Source organism: Engystomops pustulosus, chromosome 10 (genome assembly GCF_040894005.1).
Source record: "Engystomops pustulosus chromosome 10, aEngPut4.maternal, whole genome shotgun sequence".
Taxonomy (NCBI): Eukaryota; Metazoa; Chordata; class Amphibia; order Anura; family Leptodactylidae; genus Engystomops; species Engystomops pustulosus.
The window spans coordinates 91,188,341-91,211,250 of record NC_092420.1 but is presented as its reverse complement, the minus strand read 5'-3'; the positions used below and the strand labels follow the sequence as shown (position 1 = coordinate 91,211,250).

Sequence of the window (22,910 nt, the reverse complement as noted above, 5' to 3'; positions counted from 1 at the left end):
AAAAAGTTATCACTTCTGGAATAAAGGAAGTAAAAAACAGAAACACAAAAAAAAAACGAAAAACGGTTACAGAGTCCTGTAAGGGTTAAAAGAACTGAAGTTTCTGATGAGTTAGTGCTACATCTATTTTTTTCACAGACCATATGTGTGAATTACGGGAAATGATCATGTACTGGAAGGGTTAACATGACGGAGAGCGGGTGGATTTCATAGGACCACCAAGAGTCCTAAGGGATGGAGCCTAGAAGACCCTACAGGATTTATTAGTTAACCCTTCAAGATATTAATGAACTTAGATACACAGAACCTAAGGGGTCGCAGTCCACTTAAGCTCGTCCCAATTGCTTAATAAGAAGCTGCATAAAAAAGCAAAGATAGTAAACCAAAAAGGAGAATGGACCTCGCCCCAGCCCTTATCAGCCTCTTGCAATGTTCAGAAGGGTTGGACCCAGTGGTGTAACTAGAAGTTGATGGGCCTCAGTGCAAAGTCTGTGCCAGGCCCCCGACTATAAAGTATGGTTCACAGTAATAGTCTTCTCATATGGGAAACTGACACCATAAGGGCCCCCTAAACCTCTTGGCCCGGGTGTGACCGCAACCTCTGCACCCCCTCAAGTTACGCTCCTGGTTGGACCAATTCGGGGACATTGCACTTATTTTTTGGGAAGATTTATTTCCAGGTGACCAAAGCAGTGACTTGTCCGCAGCAGAGGTCAGACTGACCCCTCTAGGCTACTCGTCCATTCCTGGCCAGCCTGTGCCTAGCGTGCGGGCGACGGGTCAACTTTGAAACATTTCCTCGTATAAAAGCTTTTGCAGCGATGACATCAGCAGGTTTACCAGAGCGGATACGGTGAAACTGTGGGGATTTCCCGAGGTTATCGCAGTATCCTGGTGCAGGTTTGATGTGCAATAGAGATGGAAAGTTGAAATTTGAATTCCCAAATAAAATACCAGAAAGACGTGTTGATAGCAAAACACAAACATGTGCCAAGCGGAAAGCGGTGGCGGCAGCGCTGCCGTTTGATAATAGGGGTCATGTGACTGCAGTGTTTGCATTTGTAGGTGATGACGACGAGGCGCAGGGGGCAGAGGAAGTGACTCATCCCATTCATAGCTGCCAGGCACGAAAAAAACTCACAAACTGCTCAGGTGTGAGCGGGGACTGCATTCTAGGTGATGTAACCCTCCCACGTTACCAGGAAAGATTCTGTGCAGAAAATACTCCATGTATCTTTATGGTTATTCTTCACTTACACAACTGATTTCATTGTAACATTTTTGCTACATAGTTGGTATCATGAGGAGCTACAGTGAAGGCGGAAATACAAAGGTCCCCTAATACCGACGGGGTCATAATGACATCATTCCATAAGTTTCAGGACCATGGATAGGGCACATTGAGGTCACTGAAGGGTTAAGGGCCAGTTCACACCTCAGTTATCTCATCAGTTCAGGAGGAACACACAAGGAACTTCCCATTACACCTTATCTTCATGTAGTCTCTTGGTAATTACTGATGACATATCTGAGGTGTGAACTGGCGCTAAGGTTCTAAGTTGCACTGAAAAATATACTGAGGTCTGTGTAGTTTTGCCTCAAGGAAAGTCACATGAGAAATCATTGCAGTGTGAAAGGGGCCGTATACGCTTACTACTGTAAGCAAGTGTTATGGTATGGTATTGTTATGTATACATTGGGGCTCATTTACTAAGGGTCCGACTCTCGCACTTTCGCCAGGTTTCCCGAGGATTTCTGATTTGCGCCGAATTTCCCCGGGAATTTGGCTTAAATTCCGGGATTTTCCCCGGAAAAACTGCGGAATTTAAAAAAGAATTTGTGTCGCAAGATCAGCACTTACATGCACCGGGAAGAAAGTGAACTCTGGCGGACCTGAGCGGGGAAGCGACACCTGGTGGATATCGGGTGCACGACCTTAGTGAATCCCGACGGACCCGAATCAGCGCCGGAGAACACGCCGCTGGATCGCGACCGGACCAGGTAAGTAAATGAGCCCCATTGTGTTATTTATATTGGATTTATATTATGAGTTTATAAAGTTGCATCATGTGAACAAGGAGAGATAACTGATGATTGAAGCTCCTGCGCCAGTCCCTGTATCTTGTATTGCGGTCTCCTTGGTCAGTGTGTACAGGGACCTGCAGTGGGGACTTATACTCTGTTGGTCAGTCACTTCCATCCCTGGTTCTGCCCTGGGGTCCAGTATCTGTCATTGGGAGTCCTGATATCCTATACAATGTCTGATTTCTTTGCTCGCTCTTCTTCCTGCACAGTTTTTTTGCTGTCCCCATTCTTTCTGATGCGCTTTCCAGACTTCTTATAACTAGAGCGATTCCCGCAGACAGCGGAGGGGTTACACATACAATTGCTGGTGTTGTGGAGATCAGGGGGTCCACACAGAGTAGGAGGATTCTGCCAATTGTGTAAATGTGTATCAGTCAGGAAGAACAAGAACAAATAGTGGAAAAATCTGCAGGGCTCCCCTTTAAGGCTGTGGTCACATGTCGCGTTTTGAACCCCTTTTTTAAGCAGTTTTTTAACAGACTGCTTAAAAATGGACCAAAAAACGGATGCAAAATGCCACGTGTAACCGCAGCCCAAGGGAAGGCGCTATCAGATAACTCGCTGCCCTGTCTCCCTCTCAGGCTATGCAGGCACATCTACCTCTGCTTGCTTTCTTACGCTGCCCTTTCAGCCTGGTTATTGAATTACTGAGGGAAAGATTTCCTTGTTAAACAGGACGGAGAGAGAGGAAAGCTGGGATCCCGACTCTTCCCTCTGTGACCCCAACGCACATTGTACCGGAAAGAACCGAGCCCAAAGAGTCCAAAGGCCCAGGGGTTGTTCCGGAGTCATCGATAATAAGTAGGTGTTTGAGGTCATTATTCAATCACTTTTTTTTTAATCCTGTTCTACTAATGACGTGACTTTATGTGAACCGTAACTAACGATCTCACGAGACGGATCTGAGATATCAATGTCTGCGGGACATACAGCATCCCGGGTCTGTAAGTACACACTAATGCACTTATTACTGTACCTAGAGAAACAACAATTCATACCCCCTCTCTGTACAAGGAAAAGAAATTGTTAATAAAAGTGGTCAAATACAGGGAATGTGCAAAAATACATTTTTATGGAAAAACTAAAACTATGTCTCTAAGGCTCCCTGTCCATTAATGTCAGACTTTCAAGAAGCCTTAGGACATGACTTAGGATATTGGTCCAAACAGTTAACCTCTTCCAGATGTTACTCTGCTAGTATAGTCACTGAATAGTGAGTGCAGCTCTGGAGTATAATACAGGATGTAACTCAGGATCAGTACAGGATAAGTAATGTCATGTATGTACACAGTGACTGCACCAGCAGCAGAATAGTGAGTGCAGCTCTGGAGTATAATACTAGATGTAACTCAGGATCAGTACAGGATAAGTAATGTCATGTGTGTACACAGTGACTGCACCAGCAGCAGAATAGTGAGGGCAGCTCTGGAGTATAATATAGGATGTAACTCAGGATCAGTACCGGATATGTAATGTCATGTATGTACACAGGGACTGCACCAGCAGCAGAATAGTGAGTGCAGCTCTGGAGTATAATACTGGATGTAACTCAGGATCAGTACAGGATAAGTAATGGCATGTATGTACACAGTGACTGCACCAGCAGCAGAATAGTGAGTGCAGCTCTGGAGGATAATACTGGATGTAACTCAGAATCAGTACAGGATAAGTAATGTCATGTATGTACACAGTGACTGCGCCAGCAGCAGAATAGTGAGTGCAGCTCTGGGGTATAATACAGGATGTAACTCAGGATCAGTACAGGATAAGTAATGTCATGTATGTACACAGTGACTGCACCAGCAGAATAGTGAGTGCAGCTCTGGAGTATAATACAGGATATAACTCAGGATCAGTACAGGATAAGTAATGTCATGTATGTACACAGTGACTGCACCAGCAGCAGAATAGTGAGTGCAGCTCTGGAGTATAATACAGGATGTAACTCAGGATCAGTACAGGATAAGTAATGTCATGTATGTACACAGTGACTGCACCAGCAGCAGCAGAATAGTGAGTGCAGCTCTGGTGTATAATACAGGATGTAACTCAAGATCAGTACAGGATAAGTAATGTCATGTATGTACACAGGGACTGCACCACCAGCAGAATAGTGAGTGCAGCTCTGGAGTATAATACAGGATGTAACTCAGGATCAGTACAGGATAAGTCATGTCATGTATGTACACAGTGACTGCACCAGCAGCAGAATAGTGAGTGCAGCTCTGGGGTATAATACAGGATGTAACTCAGGATCAGTACAGGATAAGTAATGTCATGTATGTACACAGTGACTGCACCAGCAGCAGAATAGTGAGTGCAGCTCTGGGGTATAATACAGGATGTAACTCAGGATCAGTACAGGATAAGTAATGTCATGTATGTACACAGTGACTGCACCAGCAGCAGAATAGTGAGTGCAGCTCTGGGGTATAATACATGATATGACTTTGGATGTGCACAGTGAACTTTCTATCCCTGGATGATCAATGATTTTACCATTGAATATAAATATCCTCACGTTGCTCCAGGTTGTACTATGAATCCTGCACATTTCAGCATCAGAAGGATGTTTTCTTATTAATGACACTTCCGATCTGTAACCTCTGAGGACTTGCGGACATAATGTTGGTTACATTGTACAGTTCAATACTGGTATTCATTAAACATCAGAAAGAAGTCCCCCGGGGGAAGATGTCGTCATCTCTGGATCTGTAGTGATGATCAAAGTAACTGGAGCTGTCAATAAAGCGGCAGAACAAGGGCCCCTGTATAAGACACAGTGCTCGCATAGACGGCGGATCCAGATTGGTCGGCATCACTTAATGCCGCGTATATAAGACTTAACTCCCTGCGCACAATATGCTCCTCTCAGGCTTTATACATCTCACTGGGTTGCTCTATTCCTGTTCCCTCTTGGTGACACGGAGCGATGATTAAACAACGTGTTATAAAAAAAGGGCCCCAGTTCATTGAGGAAGAAGCAATGGCGGAGAGCGTCGGGTAATGAGCCCCAGTCACAGCCCCGGGGTCAGGAGCACTGGAAGGATCTGATCAGGGCTGGTAGATGCCCAATACAGAGTAATAATGTCCTGCTATACGGTATAATAGTCTAATGTCTAGTGATAACATAGTGACTGTGTCCCATGGGCCCGGGCTGTTCACACCACGAGAAACCCCCCCAAGTCCCCCCCCCCCCCCCCCCCAGCGGATGCCCCCTTTATCCTGAAATGTCCACCCCAGATGAAAGAAAAAAAATCTAAACTGACCTTCCATCTTCTGGACCTGCGCGGTGCATACACTATGACGTCACACCTTAGTGATGCGCCCGGGCCAGAAGAGCAGAAGACGGAGCCGTGGGGGCGGGAAGAAGAAGCCGGATGTTGAGTATAGTTTACTTTTTTTTTTTTTTTTTAATACAGATGGTGGACCTTCATATAGGGCCCTAGTATACCGCACTATATCTGCCAATGGAAAATACTGCAGTGAAACACCCAAACAATCTAAACCATAGAAGAGAGAAATAATGATACAGACTATATCTAATAATATAGACCCCAGACCAGATGATAATCAATAATAGGACAGACCCAAATCCATTACTTCTAAAGTGCAGTAAATCCAGCAGAGCTGTGGAGTCGCAGTCAGAGTTGTGATATAATGGACCGACTCCGAAAAATAAAAATAAATTGGTTTAGTTTGAGCTCTGCTGATTATTTTTGCATAAGAATTTGACAAAATTATGAATTTTCCTTTAAATGTCCTTCATAATCTTGATGTAAGGATTTAAGCCGGGGGAGGACATCCATTGGACCATTATTGGTCTGCAGTCCCCTCCCCCGATTTCTGTCGCATGAAAGCCGGCACGATTGCACCAAAATCCGATTGCGTGCAACACAATCCCAGCGCAAACCCCTGTTAAATACCTGTCAAACTGCGTAAATCCCAAAAACCGTTAACAGTCTGATGAAGAGTCTGACGACCCTTAGTAAATAAGCCCCACTGTCTGGGGATTATTTTTTAGCTTTTGGAACAGGTTCCCTTTAAATAGGGAAGTATCTACCTTATTGAGGCGTTTAATGAGCTATTGTGGACACATTGGGGCAGATTTACTTACCCGGCCCATTTGCAATCCAGCGGCGCGTTCTCTGAACAGGATTCGGGTCCGGACGGGATTTATGAAGGTAGTTCCTCCACCGTCCACCAGGTGGCGCTGCTGCGCTGAATATCATCGGAACGCACCGGAATACACCGAGCTGGACCAGGTGAAGGTAAGCGCTTCCCAAGCGACACATTTTCGGTTTTTAAATGCGGCGGTTTTTCCAAATCCGTTGGGTTTTTGTTCGGCCACGCCCCCGATTTCCGTGCGCCAAAATCCCGGGGCAATTCAGGTACAATCGGCGCAAATCGGAAATATTCGGGTAACACGTCGGGAAAATGCGAATCAGGCCCTTAGTAAATGACCCCCATTGCATGGATTCAAGAACTTGAAATACGGATAAGCGATGTATAATTATGTGCATTGTTTTATATTGTTTTATATTGTTTTATATTGTGTCCAAGGCAATAAGGCGAAATTAACATTTCTATTGAAGAGGGTGTATTACTGTTTTCATACAATTTTGACAACATTAAATATGTTCAGTATTGTCACTTTGTATATAGATTGATATGAACTATATACATTGAGAGTTTACATTTTTGAAGACCCCATCCCATCTACCAAAAGTTTTGTTTTAGAGAGAACCAGATTCCTGCTAAATCAACCAGAGGGAGTCCCACTTGAAACTTTTCAACGCCTCCATTGTATCATACGACAGTATCTTGTTGGCCCCTTCTCCCAGTTGACACATGAGATTTTTTTCCCAGACATAAAACCACATTGATCTGGATACAATTTGTAAGATAACATGAGGTTCAGTAGCCGCGCCGAACGGAGACGATGAACATCAAAAAGTTCTGTAGTAGATATAATTATATATGAAACATATCTACATGTACCCGAGGAAGGAGATCTCTGACTATTTATATCTGCTTTATACAGTAATTATCTACTACTAACAGTTCATCTGCTGAACCCCATTTTTACAAGTTGCATTCTTACTTCCACAGCCGCCTCCAACCAGAAGTGACCGAATAAGGGGAAGCCAGCAGCTTGTATTCAGTCTGCCATGTAGCTGTATGAGAGTCACTGCTGCAGAAAACATTCTCCAAACCATGACACTTCCTCCACCACCTTTCACTGACTTCTTTTCACACTTTGGGCTCAGTGTTTCCCCAGTTTGTCAATGAACAGTGGGGGTCATTTACTAAGGGCCCGATTCGCGTTTTCCCGACGTGTTACCCGAATATTTCCGATTTGCGCCGCTTGTACATGAATTGCCCCGGGTTTTTGGCGCACGCGATCGGATTGTGGCGCATCGGGGCCGGCATGCGCGCGACAGAAATCGGGGGGCGTGGCCGAACGAAAACCCGACGTATTCGGAAAAACCGCCGCATTTAAAAACCGAAAATGTGTCGCTTGGGGAGCGCTCACCTTCACCTTCTATGGGATGGTGCATTCCGGGGCGTTAAGATTATTTTCGGCGCTGCAGCGCCACCTGGTGGACGGCGGAGGAACTACCTTCTTAAATCCCAGCCGGACCCGAATCCTGTGCAGAGAACGCGCCGCTGGATCGCGAATGGGCCGGGTAAGTAAATGTGCCCCATTATGTTTCCCATCAGTAAGTGCAGAAATAGCTAACAGCACAGTAGTGTGAGGACACTCCCTCCAAGCTGCACTTCTGGAATATAAATCCATATTTCACAGTCCTGCTGCTACTAACAATAGACACAAAGGTCTGATTACACATCTCTCCAGGGACAATACCTAACACTGGCTACAGAGAGCACAGCAGTGTGAGGACACAACCTAGTGCACTTGGAGAAGCTACAAACCTGGAATACAAACCCATATTTCACAGTGCTGCTGCTACTTACAACATACACAAGGTTCTCCAGGGACAAGGTTCTCACAAATTTCTCCAGGGACAATGTATAACACAGGCTGTAGTCTGAACAGGTGTTTCAATCTGGTATTGTGTCTGCACTGTTCTTCCCTATATGTATCTATATATGTTAGAATACACATTGTATCACTGACTCCTGTGTCTGCTGGTTACAAGATGAAATGTTATAATAGATGTGACAATATAATGGGAATGTAATGAGATTCTGCTCCTCCCTCTCTCCTGACATGTAGCGGACGAGCAGATGTTGTTACAATGTTCAGCGTTTTGCATCTGGATTTCATTTGTGGAGGAAAGTTCTAGGTTCTTTATACAAGTCGATGTAATGGAGATGAGCGAAGCCGCGACGAGTCGTGTGGGGATTTACGGCTGCAGGTTGTGGTCGGATCCTGCGGCTTCTCTTTCATGTAACTCTCTGAGATTTATGGTTTGTAATCATCACAGTGAATCCCCCGGGTCATGTGCTTCTGTGTAATCCTGGAATTACCTGGTGCGGACGGTAGCGACAGCCGCTAGGGACACCTTGTATGTGGCGACACCGGTAATAACCGTATCCTGATGATCAGAGATTTATGTCCTGACAGCTGGGAGTGATATATAACGTCTCCGCCGAGTCGTCACATGCACGGCCCATCCTGCCGCTCACCATAAAGAATTATTTGTAAAATGTCCGGTGGTAGTTAGGCCCACCCAGGACGTGTGGTTCTGTTGATGGTTCTGGTTCAGTCCCAGAGCCTCCACCTCCACGTGACAGATGCCCCCAAATCATTATACCGGGATTATACACCAGTGCAGATAATCATTATACCGGGATTATACACCAGTGCAGATAATCATTATACTGGGATTACACACCAGTGCAGATAATCATTATACTGGGATTACGCTCCAGTGCAGATAATGATTATACTGGGATTACATACCAGTGCAGATAATCATTATACCGGGATTATACACCAGTGCAGATAATCATTATACCGGGATTATACACCAGTGCAGATAATCATTATACCGGGATTATACACCAGTGCAGATAATCATTATACCGGGATTATACACCAGTGCAGATAATCATTATACAGGGATTACACACCAGTGCAGATAATATCATAATACTAGGATTATACACCAGTGCAGATAATCATTATACACCAGTGCAGATAATCATTATACCGGGATTATACACTAGTGCAGATAATCATTATACCTGGATTATACACCAGTGCAGATAATCATTATACCGGGATTACACACCAGTGCAGATAATCATTATACCGGGATTACACACCAGTGCAGATAATCATTATACCGGGATTATACACCAGTGCAGATAATCATTATACCGGGATTACACATCAGTGCAGATAATCATTATACTGGGATTATACACCAGTGCAGATAATCATTATACAGGGATTACACACCAGTGCAGATAATATCATAATACTAGGATTACACACCAGTGCAGATAATCATTATACTGGGATTATACACCAGTGCAGATAATCATTATACTGGGATTATACACCAGTGCAGATAATCATTATACCGGGATTACACACCAGTGCAGATAATCATTATACTGGGATTACACACCAGTGCAGATAATCATTATACTGGGATTACACACCAGTGCAGATAATCATTATACACCAGTGCAGATAATCATTATACCTGGATTATACACCAGTGCAGATAATCATTATACCGGGATTACACACCAGTGCAGATAATCATTATACCGGGATTACACACCAGTGCAGATAATCATTATACCGGGATTATACACCAGTGCAGATAATCATTATACCGGGATTACACATCAGTGCAGATAATCATTATACTGGGATTACACACCAGTGCAGATAATCATTATACTGGGATTACACACCAGTGCAGATAATCATTATACCGGGATTATACACCAGTGCAGATAATCATTATACCGGGATTACACATCAGTGCAGATAATCATTATACTGGGATTACACACCAGTGCAGATAATCATTATACCGGGATTATACACCAGTGCAGATAATCATTATACTGGGATTACACACCAGTGCAGATAATCATTATACTGGGATTACACACCAGTGCAGATAATCATTATACTGGGATTATACACCAGTGCAGATAATCATTATACACCAGTGCAGATAATCATTATACCGGGATTATACACCAGTGCAGATAATCATTATACCGGGATTATTCACTAGTGCAGATAATCATTATACCGGGATTATACACCAGTGCAGATAATCATTATACTGGGATTACACACCAGTGCAGATAATCATTATACCGGGATTACACACCAGTGCAGATAATCATTATACCGGGATTACACACCAGTGCAGATAATCATTATACCGGGATTATACACCAGTGCAGATAATCATTATACCGGGATTACACATCAGTGCAGATAATCATTATACTGGGATTACACTCCAGTGCAGATAATCATTATACTGGGATTACACACCAGTGCAGATAATCATTATACCGGGATTATACACCAGTGCAGATAATCATTATACTGGGATTACACACCAGTGCAGATAATCATTATACACCAGTGCAGATAATCATTATACACCAGTGCAGATAATCATTATCCTGGGATTATACACCAGTGCAGATAATCATTATACCGGGATTATTCACCAGTGCAGATAATCATTATCCTGGGATTATACACCAGTGCAGATAATCATTATACTGGGATTACACACCAGTGCAGATAATCATTATACCGGGATTACACACCAGTGCAGATAATCATTATACTGGGATTACACACCAGTGCAGATAATCATTATACCGGGATTATACACCAGTGCAGATAATCATTATACTGGGATTACACACCAGTGCAGATATCGTTATACTGGGATTACACATCAGTGCAGATAATCATTATACTGGGATTACACACCAGTGCAGATAATCATTATACCGGGATTATACACCAGTGCAGATAATCATTATACTGGGATTACACACCAGTGCAGATAATCATTATACTGGGATTACACACCAGTGCAGATAATCATTATACTGGGATTATACACCAGTGCAGATAATCATTATACACCAGTGCAGATAATCATTATACCGGGATTATACACCAGTGCAGATAATCATTATACCGGGATTATTCACTAGTGCAGATAATCATTATACCGGGATTATACACCAGTGCAGATAATCATTATACTGGGATTACACACCAGTGCAGATAATCATTATACCGGGATTACACACCAGTGCAGATAATCATTATACCGGGATTACACACCAGTGCAGATAATCATTATACCGGGATTATACACCAGTGCAGATAATCATTATACCGGGATTACACATCAGTGCAGATAATCATTATACTGGGATTACACTCCAGTGCAGATAATCATTATACTGGGATTACACACCAGTGCAGATAATCATTATACCGGGATTATACACCAGTGCAGATAATCATTATACTGGGATTACACACCAGTGCAGATAATCATTATACACCAGTGCAGATAATCATTATACACCAGTGCAGATAATCATTATACCGGGATTATACACCAGTGCAGATAATCATTATACCGGGATTATTCACCAGTGCAGATAATCATTATACCGGGATTATACACCAGTGCAGATAATCATTATACTGGGATTACACACCAGTGCAGATAATCATTATACCGGGATTACACACCAGTGCAGATAATCATTATACTGGGATTATACACCAGTGCAGATAATCATTATACACCTGTGCAGATAATCATTATACCGGGATTACACACCAGTGCAGATAATCATTATACCGGGATTATACACCAGTGCAGATAATCATTATACTGGGATTATACACCAGTGCAGATAATCATTATACTGGGATTATACACCAGTGCAGATAATCATTATACCGGGATTATACACCAGTGCAGATAATCATTATACACCAGTGCAGATAATCATTATACCGGGATTACACACCAGTGCAGATAATCATTATACCGGGATTATACACCAGTGCAGATAATCATTATACTGGGATTATACACCAGTGCAGATAATCATTATACTGGGATTATACACCAGTGCAGATAATCATTATACCGGGATTACACACCAGTGCAGATAATCATTATACCGGGATTATACACCAGTGCAGATAATCATTATACTGGGATTATACACCAGTGCAGATAATCATTATACTGGGATTACACACCAGTGCAGATAATCATTATACTGGGATTATACACCAGTGCAGATAATCATTATACCGGGATTACACACCAGTGCAGATAATCATTATACCGGGATTATACACCAGTGCAGATAATCATTATACTGGAATTATACACCAGTGCAGATAATCATTATACTGGGATTATACACCAGTGCAGATAATCATTATACTGGGATTATACACCAGTGCAGATAATCATTATACTGGGATTATACACCAGTGCAGATAATCATTATACCGGGATTACACACCAGTGCAGATAATCATTATACCGGGATTATACACCAGTGCAGATAATCATTATACTGGGATTATACACCAGTGCAGATAATCATTATACTGGGATTATACACCAGTGCAGATAATCATTATACTGGGATTATACACCAGTGCAGATAATCATTATACCGGGATTACACACCAGTGCAGATAATCATTATACCGGGATTATACACCAGTGCAGATAATCATTATACTGGGATTATACACCAGTGCAGATAATCATTATACTGGGATTATACATCAGTGCAGATAATCATTATACTGGGATTATACACCAGTGCAGATAATCATTATACCGGGATTACACACCAGTGCAGATAATCATTATACTGGGATTATACACCAGTGCAGATAATCATTATACTGGGATTATACACCAGTGCAGATAATCATTATACTGGGATTATACACCAGTGCAGATAATCATTATACCGGGATTATACACCAGTGCAGATAATCATTATACTGGGATTATACACCAGTGCAGATAATCATTATACACCAGTGCAGATAATCATTATACCGGGATTACACACCAGTGCAGATAATCATTATACCGTGATTACACACCAGTGTAGATAATCATTATACCGGGATTATACACCAGTGCAGATAATCATTATACCAGGATTATACACCAGTGCAGATAATCATTATACCGGGATTATACACTAGTGCAGATAATCATTATACTGGGATTACACACCAGTGCAGATAATCATTATACCGTGATTACACACCAGTGTAGATAATCATTATACCGGGATTATACACCAGTGCAGATAATCATTATACCAGGATTATACACCAGTGCAGATAATCATTATACCGGGATTATACACCAGTGCAGATAATCATTATACTGGGATTACACACCAGTGCAGATAATCATTATACCGGGATTACACACCAGTGCAGATAATCATTATACCAGGATTACACATCAGTGCAGATAATCATTATACCGGGATTATACACCAGTGCAGATAATCATTATACTGGGATTATACACCAGTGCAGATAATCATTATACTGGGATTATACACCAGTGCAGATAATCATTATACTGGGTTTATACACCAGTGCAGATAATCATTATACCGGGATTATACACCAGTGCAGATAATCATTATACTGGGATTATACACCAGTGCAGATAATCATTATACACCAGTGCAGATAATCATTATACCGGGATTACACACCAGTGCAGATAATCATTATACCGTGATTACACACCAGTGTAGATAATCATTATACCGGGATTATACACCAGTGCAGATAATCATTATACCAGGATTATACACCAGTGCAGATAATCATTATACCGGGATTATACACCAGTGCAGATAATCATTATACCGGGATTATACACCAGTGCAGATAATCATTATACTGGGATTACACACCAGTGCAGATAATCATTATACCGGGATTACACACCAGTGCAGATAATCATTATACCAGGATTACACATCAGTGCAGATAATCATTATACCCGGATTATACACCAGTGCAGATAATCATTATACTGGAATTACACACCAGTGCAGATAATCATTATACCGGGATTACACACCAGTGCAGATAATCATTATACCGGGATTACACACCAGTGCAGATAATCATTATACCGGGATTACACACCAGTGCAGATAATCATTATACTGGGATTACACACCAGTGCAGATAATCATTATACTGGGATTATACACCAGTGCAGATAATCATTATACCAGGATTATACACCAGTGCAGATAATCATTATACCGGGATTATACACCAGTGCAGATAATCATTATACTGGGATTACACACCAGTGCAGATAATCATTATACACCAGTGCAGATAATCATTATACCGGGATTACACACCAGTGCAGATAATCATTATACCGGGATTACACACCAGTGCAGATAATCATTATACTGGGATTACACACCAGTGCAGATAATCATTATACTGGGATTACACACCAGTGCAGATAATCATTATACTGGGATTACACACCAGTGCAGATAATATTGTAATACTGGGATTACAGACCAATACAGATGGTTTCATGACACCAGGTTTATGGTTCAGTGCAGGATGTTACGGTCCTTTGATTCATTGATCAGATATATATATATTCCTAACCTGCGCTGTTAGCTTTTGCTTATGTGCAGAGAATCACTAATCCGGTGATGGAGATGTGAGTCACTGTGTCACCTTTCACATACAGAACTGCATTCACAAATTAATCCTCATTACATTGTGATTCATCCCCTAATTAATTGTGGTTGTATCACATTACACAAAACAGTCCACCTCATGCACATGGGAACAGGGAACCACGAGACACACAGAGAGATAGTCCTGCTCCACAGCACATCATAGAACATACTCAGCCAGAAACTTCAACATAACAGACAAGAGGGGGAAACATGTATGAGGGGTAAGCGAGCTACAACTTGTTATAGACCCCTGTACAGCACTGCTGTATGTGCTTAGTAATGTCATGTATGTACACAGTGACTGCACCAGCAGAATAGTGAGTGCAGCTCTGGAGTATAATACAGGATGTAACTCAGGATCAGTACAGGATAAGTAATGTCATGTATGTACACAGTGACTGCACCAGCAGAATAGTGAGTGCAGCTCTGGTGTATAATACAGGATGTAACTCAGGATCAGTACAGGATAAGTAATGTCATGTATGTACACAGTGACTGCACCAGCAGAATAGTGACTGCAGCTCTGGAGTATAATACAGGATGTAACTCAGGATCAGTACAGGATAAGTAATGTCATGCATGTACACAGTGACTGCACCAGCAGAATAGTGAGTGCAGCTCTGGGGTATAATACAGGATGTAACTCAGGATCAGTACAAGATAAGTAATGTCATGTATGTACACAGTGACTGCACCAGCAGAATAGTGAGTGCAGCTCTGGAGTATAATACAGGACGTAACTCAGGATCAGTACAGGATAAGTAATGTCATGTATGTACGCAGTGACTGCACAAGCAGCAGAATAGTGAGTGCAGCTCTGGGGTATAATACAGGATGTAACTCAGGATCAGTACAGGATAAGTAATGTCATGTATGTACACAGTGACTGCACCAGCAGCAGAATAGTGAGTGCAGCTCTGGGGTGTAATACAGGATGTAACTCAGGATCAGTACAGGATAAGTAATGTCATGTATGTACACAGTGACTGCACCAGCAGCAGTATAGTGAGTGCAGCTCTGGTGTATAATACAGGATGTAACTCAGGATCAGTACAGGATAAGTAATGTCATGTATGTACACAGTGACTGCACCAGCAGCAGAATAGTGAGTGCAGCTCAGGGGTATAATACAGGATGTAACTCAGGATCAGTACAGGATAAGTAATGTCATGTATGTACACAGTGACTGCACAAGCAGCAGAATAGTGAGTGCAGCTCTGGGGTATAATACAGGATGTAACTCAGGATCAGTACAGGATAAGTAATGTCATGTATGTACACAGTGACTGCACCAGCAGCAGAATAGTGAGTGCAGCTCTGGTGTATAATACAGGATGTAACTCAGGATCAGTACAGGATAAGTAATGTCATGTATGTACACAGTGACTGCACCAGCAGCAGAATAGTGAGTGCAGCTCAGGGGTATAATACAGGATGTAACTCAGGATCAGTACAGGATAAGTAATGTCATGTATGTACACAGTGACTGCACCAGCAGCAGAATAGTGAGTGCAGCTCTGGGGTATAATACAGGTTGTAACTCAGGATCAGTACAGGATAAGTAATGTCATGTATGTACACAGTGACTGCACCAGCAGCAGAATAGTGAGTGCAGCTCTGGGGTATAATACAGGATGTAACTCAGGGTCAGTACAGGATAAGTAATGTCATGTATGTATACAGTGACTGCACCAGCAGCAGAATAGTGAGTGCAGCTCTGGGGTATAATACAGGATGTAACTCAGGATCAGTACAGGATAGGTAATGTCATGTATGTACACAGTGACTGCACCAGCAGCAGAATAGTGAGTGCAGCTCTGGGGTATAATACAGGATGTAACTCAGGATCAGTACAGGATAAGTAATGTCATGTATGTACACAGTGACTGCACCAGCAGCAGAATAGTGAGTGCAGCTCTGGAGTATAATACAGGATGTAACTCAGGATCAGTACAGGATAAGTAATGTCATGTATGTACACAGTGACTGCACCAGCAGCAGAATAGTGAGTGCAGCTCTGGGGTATAATACAGGCTGTAACTCAGGATCAGTACAGGATAAGTAATGTCATGTATGTACACAGTGACTGCGCCAGCAGCAGAATAGTGAGTGCAGCTCTGTGGTATAATACAGGATGTAACTCAGGATCAGTACAGAGTTTGTCATTTTTTTTGTCTAGAACAGTGGGTGTGGCTTATTCTTTCATTTAGTTATTAATGGAGTTTTCTTGAATCAGTTTTTTAACATACAGTACATTCGGATAAGATATAAGAATAATAATCCCCCTCCTGTTCAGTGCGTTGCCACCGTCTCCCCTGGTCTCTGTGTATATACAGAAGCTCAATGGTGACATCTGTGCACCTACTACAACCGACATGTTGTCGTGTCCTCGCTGAGCCTCTGTATACAGAGACCTGCAGTAATGATTGGTGCTCCATTGCTTCAGAGCACCAGGGACGGCTGAGTATAGAGCATTTGTTATTTATTATAGCCCCCCAGTAACAGCCCTGATCCCAGACAATAAATGAAGCATCTGCCTTTTAGAAAGGACATGACTTTCCACCAGAAAGCTCTGCTCTCCCCGGATATAAAGGAAGCCACCAAACTTGTGAAATTTGCACCTTCTTATTGGATTTGCACTAATGCAGTGGATCGAGCAATAATTCTGTGCCAACGTTATTATTTCAGTTTTTGACAATAAATATCAAATACTTATTAAAAAGTTGCAAATGAAGCAGCAGCAGGATCAGATGGATACTTAGGTTTCAGAAGTTGCTCCTCTGAGCTGATGCTACGTGTGTGTGAACTGCGCCTTACCTTAGTGGTCTGACCTCTAGGGGTTTTGATGTGAAAGGTTAAACACTCTGTATAGTGAGTATCTTCATGATACAACACGTGGAGCCTGAACCTTGCTGAGAGGTGACCTCACATTATAACAATCCCTGCCTGGAGGAGACTCTTCTCTTGTTTTCTTTGGAGATTCCTGAGTGTTGCTGAGGATGTCACTGTGACAGATCTGTGATAATAAGAGGATATGTAGCTCAGGGCTTCAGTCTGTAGATCTGCTATATGTGTATCCATGTGCCGTGTTGCATATAGTACAGGCAGTCCCCGAGTTACGTAGAGAATAGGTTCTGTAGGTTTGTTCTTAAGTCGAATTTATATGTAAGTCGGAACTGTATATTTTATAATTGTAACCCCAGACAAATATTTTTTTGGTCTCTATGACTATTGGATTTTAAAAATGTTGCGTTGTCATTAGAACCAGGATAAACAATAAAGCTTCATTACAGACGCCTGTGATAACTGTTACAGCTGATTATTGTAGCCTGGGACTAAAGTACAATAAGTTACCAATTACCAGAGGTCCGTTTGTAACTAGGGGTCGTCCGTAAGTCAGGTGTCCTTAAGTAGGGGACCGCCTGTACATGTCTGGCACAGGCTTTGCCTTACATCCATCCCCTATACCAGTGATGGCGAACCTATGGCACGGGTGCCAGAGGTGGCACTCGGAGCCCTTTCTGTGGGCACTCCGGACATGACCCCAGAACAGAGTTCACAAAACATGACCAAATCCATCAAATCTTCCTGCAGTCCTAGGCAACTTGGAGAGAAGCTACAGTGATAGTCTGAATTTGCCCACCGTCTTTCAACTGTATTGGTGGCTTCAGGGGGCCGATACAATTGAAACACGTGGAAGAACAGGTAGCAATACATTACTGCTTAAAATGCCATGTTAGCACTTAACAGTAGATTAGTGTATTTTGGTTGTAGTTTGGGCACTCGGTCTCTAAAAGGTTTGCCATTACTGCCCTATACTATGCGCTGCAGCTCGTTGCACCTCCGGCTCTGCAGGATATCAGTACATGGAGCAATGATTTTCACTATTGTATGGATATAATTATTAAAACAAAGGCCACGGTGAGAAAAAGTAAAAGATCAGGGAAGAGACTAAGGGGAGGAGCCTTAAATCGTCTACAACTTTGCATAAATCACTAGAACAAGCGAAGACGAGAAACCGTGTAATATACTCCATCAGAGCGGATAATTCCTTCTCTGCTTTGGCTCATCCTCTCTCCCTCCTTCTAAATTTGCTTTACACTCTGTAATATTCCATCAGATTACACAGAAGTCTATAAGGAAGGGAGGGGGAAGTGCTGAGTCCCAGCAGATGGATCTCCACCCCTGAGGACTGCAAATTGTAGGGATGAGAGCTGCTAGAAAATGCCCAATACAAGTGACATAATTCCCAGATAGTTACTCCTCCTGTACACTCGCTGGACTAGTGATCGCTGCAGGGTTAGGTTTGCTCTCAGGGGATGAGCCTTGAGCTTGGCTTTATTGCTAAAAGATTCTCCTAGTTTTGCTTCTATAAAATAAACTATTTTTTAGACAGATGTGTTCACATTTGGAGGGCTCCTAGGGTATGCCTGGGGCGTTTTGTTCCCCTTAGAAATGGTTGTGGTGAGAAGTGGTACTGCAGATGGAAGTTTTGAAGGACACTTCTAGAACTGCAGAAGAAGATATGTGACATCTGTGACTACAGTATGTAGCGAGAGGCGATCCTTCCCTCTGGGCCTCCTTGTTATGACTTGTAGAGTTGGATCAGTTACTGTATATACCTGATTGGGTTGGGTTCTGGGGACGTTGTGTGGTCCTAGATGACAGAACCTCATCACGTCTTCTTCTCTCCAGTTTTCTTTGGCTCATTCCTATCCCTCGTCGCCGCCTCTTCCCTGTAGTCACTTCTGTCTCCCATCAGACATGCAATCCTCCTCGTCCTGCCATCCCTCTCCATCTCATTGTGCCGTGAGGCAATTCCACTGAGCTCAGAGCCCATCAGCTTGGCTGTCAGCTACGTGTGCAGGAGTGCGGCTCGCCTGTAAGGAGCTCTCAGGTCCAGTGTACATGGTTTATGTGTTGACTTTGCCTAAAGAGATTTTGTGTTGCTCTTTCAAATCAAACATGAAGCCACCACCGCTCTTCTTATAATATATAATATAATAATTCTCTCAGACTGAGTTTTGGAAAATCTCTTACAATTTTAGGTATACATCTGTTATGCAGACCTAAAGATAATGTTAGTATGTATCTTTCAGTCTCGTGTAGAACATTGATTTCTCCCAACATCCCATACATAGGACATTGGACGGTGATATCTGACGGGTCAGGCCACTTGTCCCACCTGCGGTTGGCGTGGGTTAGAACAGCCCATACAAGTATTGACCCCTATATCAGCAGATCCCTTAACATACTGTACATGGGACAAGCGGACAGCTCCGTCCTTAGTGTAGAGGATGACTGGGGTTACTGCAGGTGTCGCTCCTATTCACATATATAAGAGGAGCACCTGCCTTGAGCTGGGATGGCTGCTACCCTATGGAGATGTCTGCTTCCTGCTCCATCCAAAGTGTAGCCTCACCGCTAAAACTACTACAGTCAGAGGATTTGATGGGGTTCCAATTGTCACACCCACAATGGTCAGGAACAGGCTACTAATGACCTATCCCACCCTTGGAACAGGCTACTAATGACCTATCCCACCCTTGGAACAGGAGACTAATGACCTATCCTATCCTAGGAACAGGCTGCTAATGACCTATCCTATCCTAGGAACAGGCTACTAATGGCCTATCCTATTCTAGGAACAGGCTACAAATGACCTATCCTATCCTAGGAACAGGCTACTAATAACCTATCCTATCCTAGGAACAGGCTACTAATAACCTATCCTATCCTAGGAACAGGAGACTAATGACCTATCCTATCCTAGGAACAGGCTACTAATGACCTATCCTATCCTAGGAACAGGAGACTAATGACCTATCCTATCCTAGGAACAGGCTACTAATGACCTATCCTATCCTAGGAACAGGAGACTAATGACCTATCCTATCCTAGGAACAGGCTACTAATGACCTATCCTATCCTAGGAACAGGCGACTAATGACCTATCCTATCCTAGGAACAGGAGACTAATGACCTATCCTATCCTAGGAACAGGCTACTAATGACCTATCCTATCCTAGGAACAGGAGACTAATCACCTATCCTATCCTAGGAACAGGAGACTAATGACCTATCCTATCCTAGGAACAGGAGACTAATAACCTATCCTATCCTAGGAACAGGAGACTAATGACCTATCCTATCCTAGGAACAGGCTACTAATAACCTATCCTATCCTAGGAACAGGCTAATAATGACATATCCTATCCTAGGAACAGGAGACTAATGACCTATCCTATCCTAGGAACAGGCTGCTAATGACCTATCCTATCATAGGAACAGGCTACTAATGACCTATCCTATCCTAGGAACAGGCTACTAATGACCTATCCTATCCTAGGAACAGGAGACTAATGACCTATCCTATCCTAGGAACAGGAGACCAATGACCTATTCTATCCTAACCTAGGAACAGGCTACTAAGGAACTATCCTATCCTAAGGACGGGCTGTTAATGACCTATCCTTTCCTAAGGACGGGCTGTTAATGAACTGTCCTACCATAAGAACAGGCTGAAATTGACCTATCCTACCCTAAGAATGGAAAACAGTTTTAAAATTTGTTAGAGAAAAGAGCTAAAACACACTTTTGTATCCAGGTGTTTACTTCTAAAAACAAAGCAGCCGGAAAGATATCATTGTAATATACAGAATTTCACAACAGGGACTTTATAAGTTAATGATATAACAGAAAGGATAGACTCTTCCTGGTACATGACATTCCCGCAGTACCGGTATCATAACCCAGGATCACCACAGGCTTGGCACTCACTTCTTCATGTAATGACTGGTCTCACAGACGGCACTCACATGGGAACATTGATGCTTCACGCTAACTAAACATCCATTGGACATTGCTGGCTCCCCCTTCCTGTGTATCCATCTTGTATAACTGAGTTATTACATGTATAAATGCCAATCGGCACGTTGCATTGCAGGCTACTTCCCACGCTTTGCTGGCTGCTTGTGTTTGCACGATGCATTGGTGGCTTCTCGATATGTATATCTTGTTCTAATCCTACCAGGTCGTGGGGTCCGGGATATATGGGCATTCCCTTCAATATACAGACTCCTATTCTTAGTCGCCGTGTGAAATGCATGAATGATGGGTAATGTTATCCTTATGTAAATATTAGTGAGTCATATTTCCCAGAAACAGCATAAGTAATGAGGAGACAGCGGTGGGGAAGAGTGAGTCTTGTATTTGTGGGGGTCTCTATTCTGGCCCATCGTCACCACGTTTCATGTGGCGCTGGTCACATTGGTTCTGCGTTAGGCGGCACGGTGAAGACTTCGGCCTCTCAGCTTTGGAGAGCATGTACAGAAGGCTAAATAAGACATGATGATGGCACAAGCTCAGTGTTACCAGCTAGGACATCTTTAGTTTTTATCCACAAATTTATGACTGTCTTTTAACCGTTTGCTGTTTTTTTTTTGTAATTTCAGAATATGATCGTCTCGGATTTCTACTTAAATTGGATTCTAAACTGTAAGTAATGGTTTGTTCCTTGCGGGTTTGTGACCATTTTATTTCTCTGTAATAAAGTTTTTTCTATTGTAATATATACAGTAGAGTATACACCGGAAGAATTGATTGTATATGATATGTATCATTTTTAATCAAGTTGGAAGAAAAGTCATGTTCAATAAAAAAGTGGCAGAATTTTGACTTTATATTGAACTCCTGTATGAGTTAAGTTTGTTCCAAAAATTACCAAAAATACAGTTTAAAAAGAGTGGCAGATTAACTCAAGACACAACTTCCGTTTCTGTGATTCTACGTGCTGTGATAGGGGAGGAAGAGCACAGCACATCTGTGACATCAGAAAGATCCAGCTCATGCCGTATATACGTCAGTATCTGCATGTCACACACTGTTCCATTTTCCCTCTACTTCTGATACATCTGTACCTGCTCACAAAGGATTATTGTAATTTTTGTTGTAACCATAGTTAGGAGCTACATCTAGTGATCTGTTGTATTGAGTGTGAGCATTAGGAGTGAGTGTGAGTATTAAGAATTGCACAATAAATAATTATA

At 42.5% G+C, this 22,910-nt stretch overlaps 1 protein-coding gene across 5 annotated transcripts in view; it reads left to right on the top strand.

Moving 5' to 3' along the window:
• The window catches only part of ST3GAL3 (ST3 beta-galactoside alpha-2,3-sialyltransferase 3), a 161,862-nt gene that overhangs the window by 74,333 nt on the left and 64,619 nt on the right, over positions 1–22,910 (top strand). For 3 of the 5 annotated variants that reach the window (XM_072127461.1, XM_072127460.1, XM_072127462.1), the window contains 2 exons: positions 2,761–2,886; positions 22,317–22,359. In XM_072127461.1, coding sequence (XP_071983562.1) covers positions 2,761–2,886; positions 22,317–22,359 — 169 coding nt within the window. The remainder of the gene's footprint in view (positions 1–2,760; positions 2,887–22,316; positions 22,360–22,910) is intronic. The other 2 variants (XM_072127463.1, XM_072127464.1) reach the window with 1 other exon arrangement.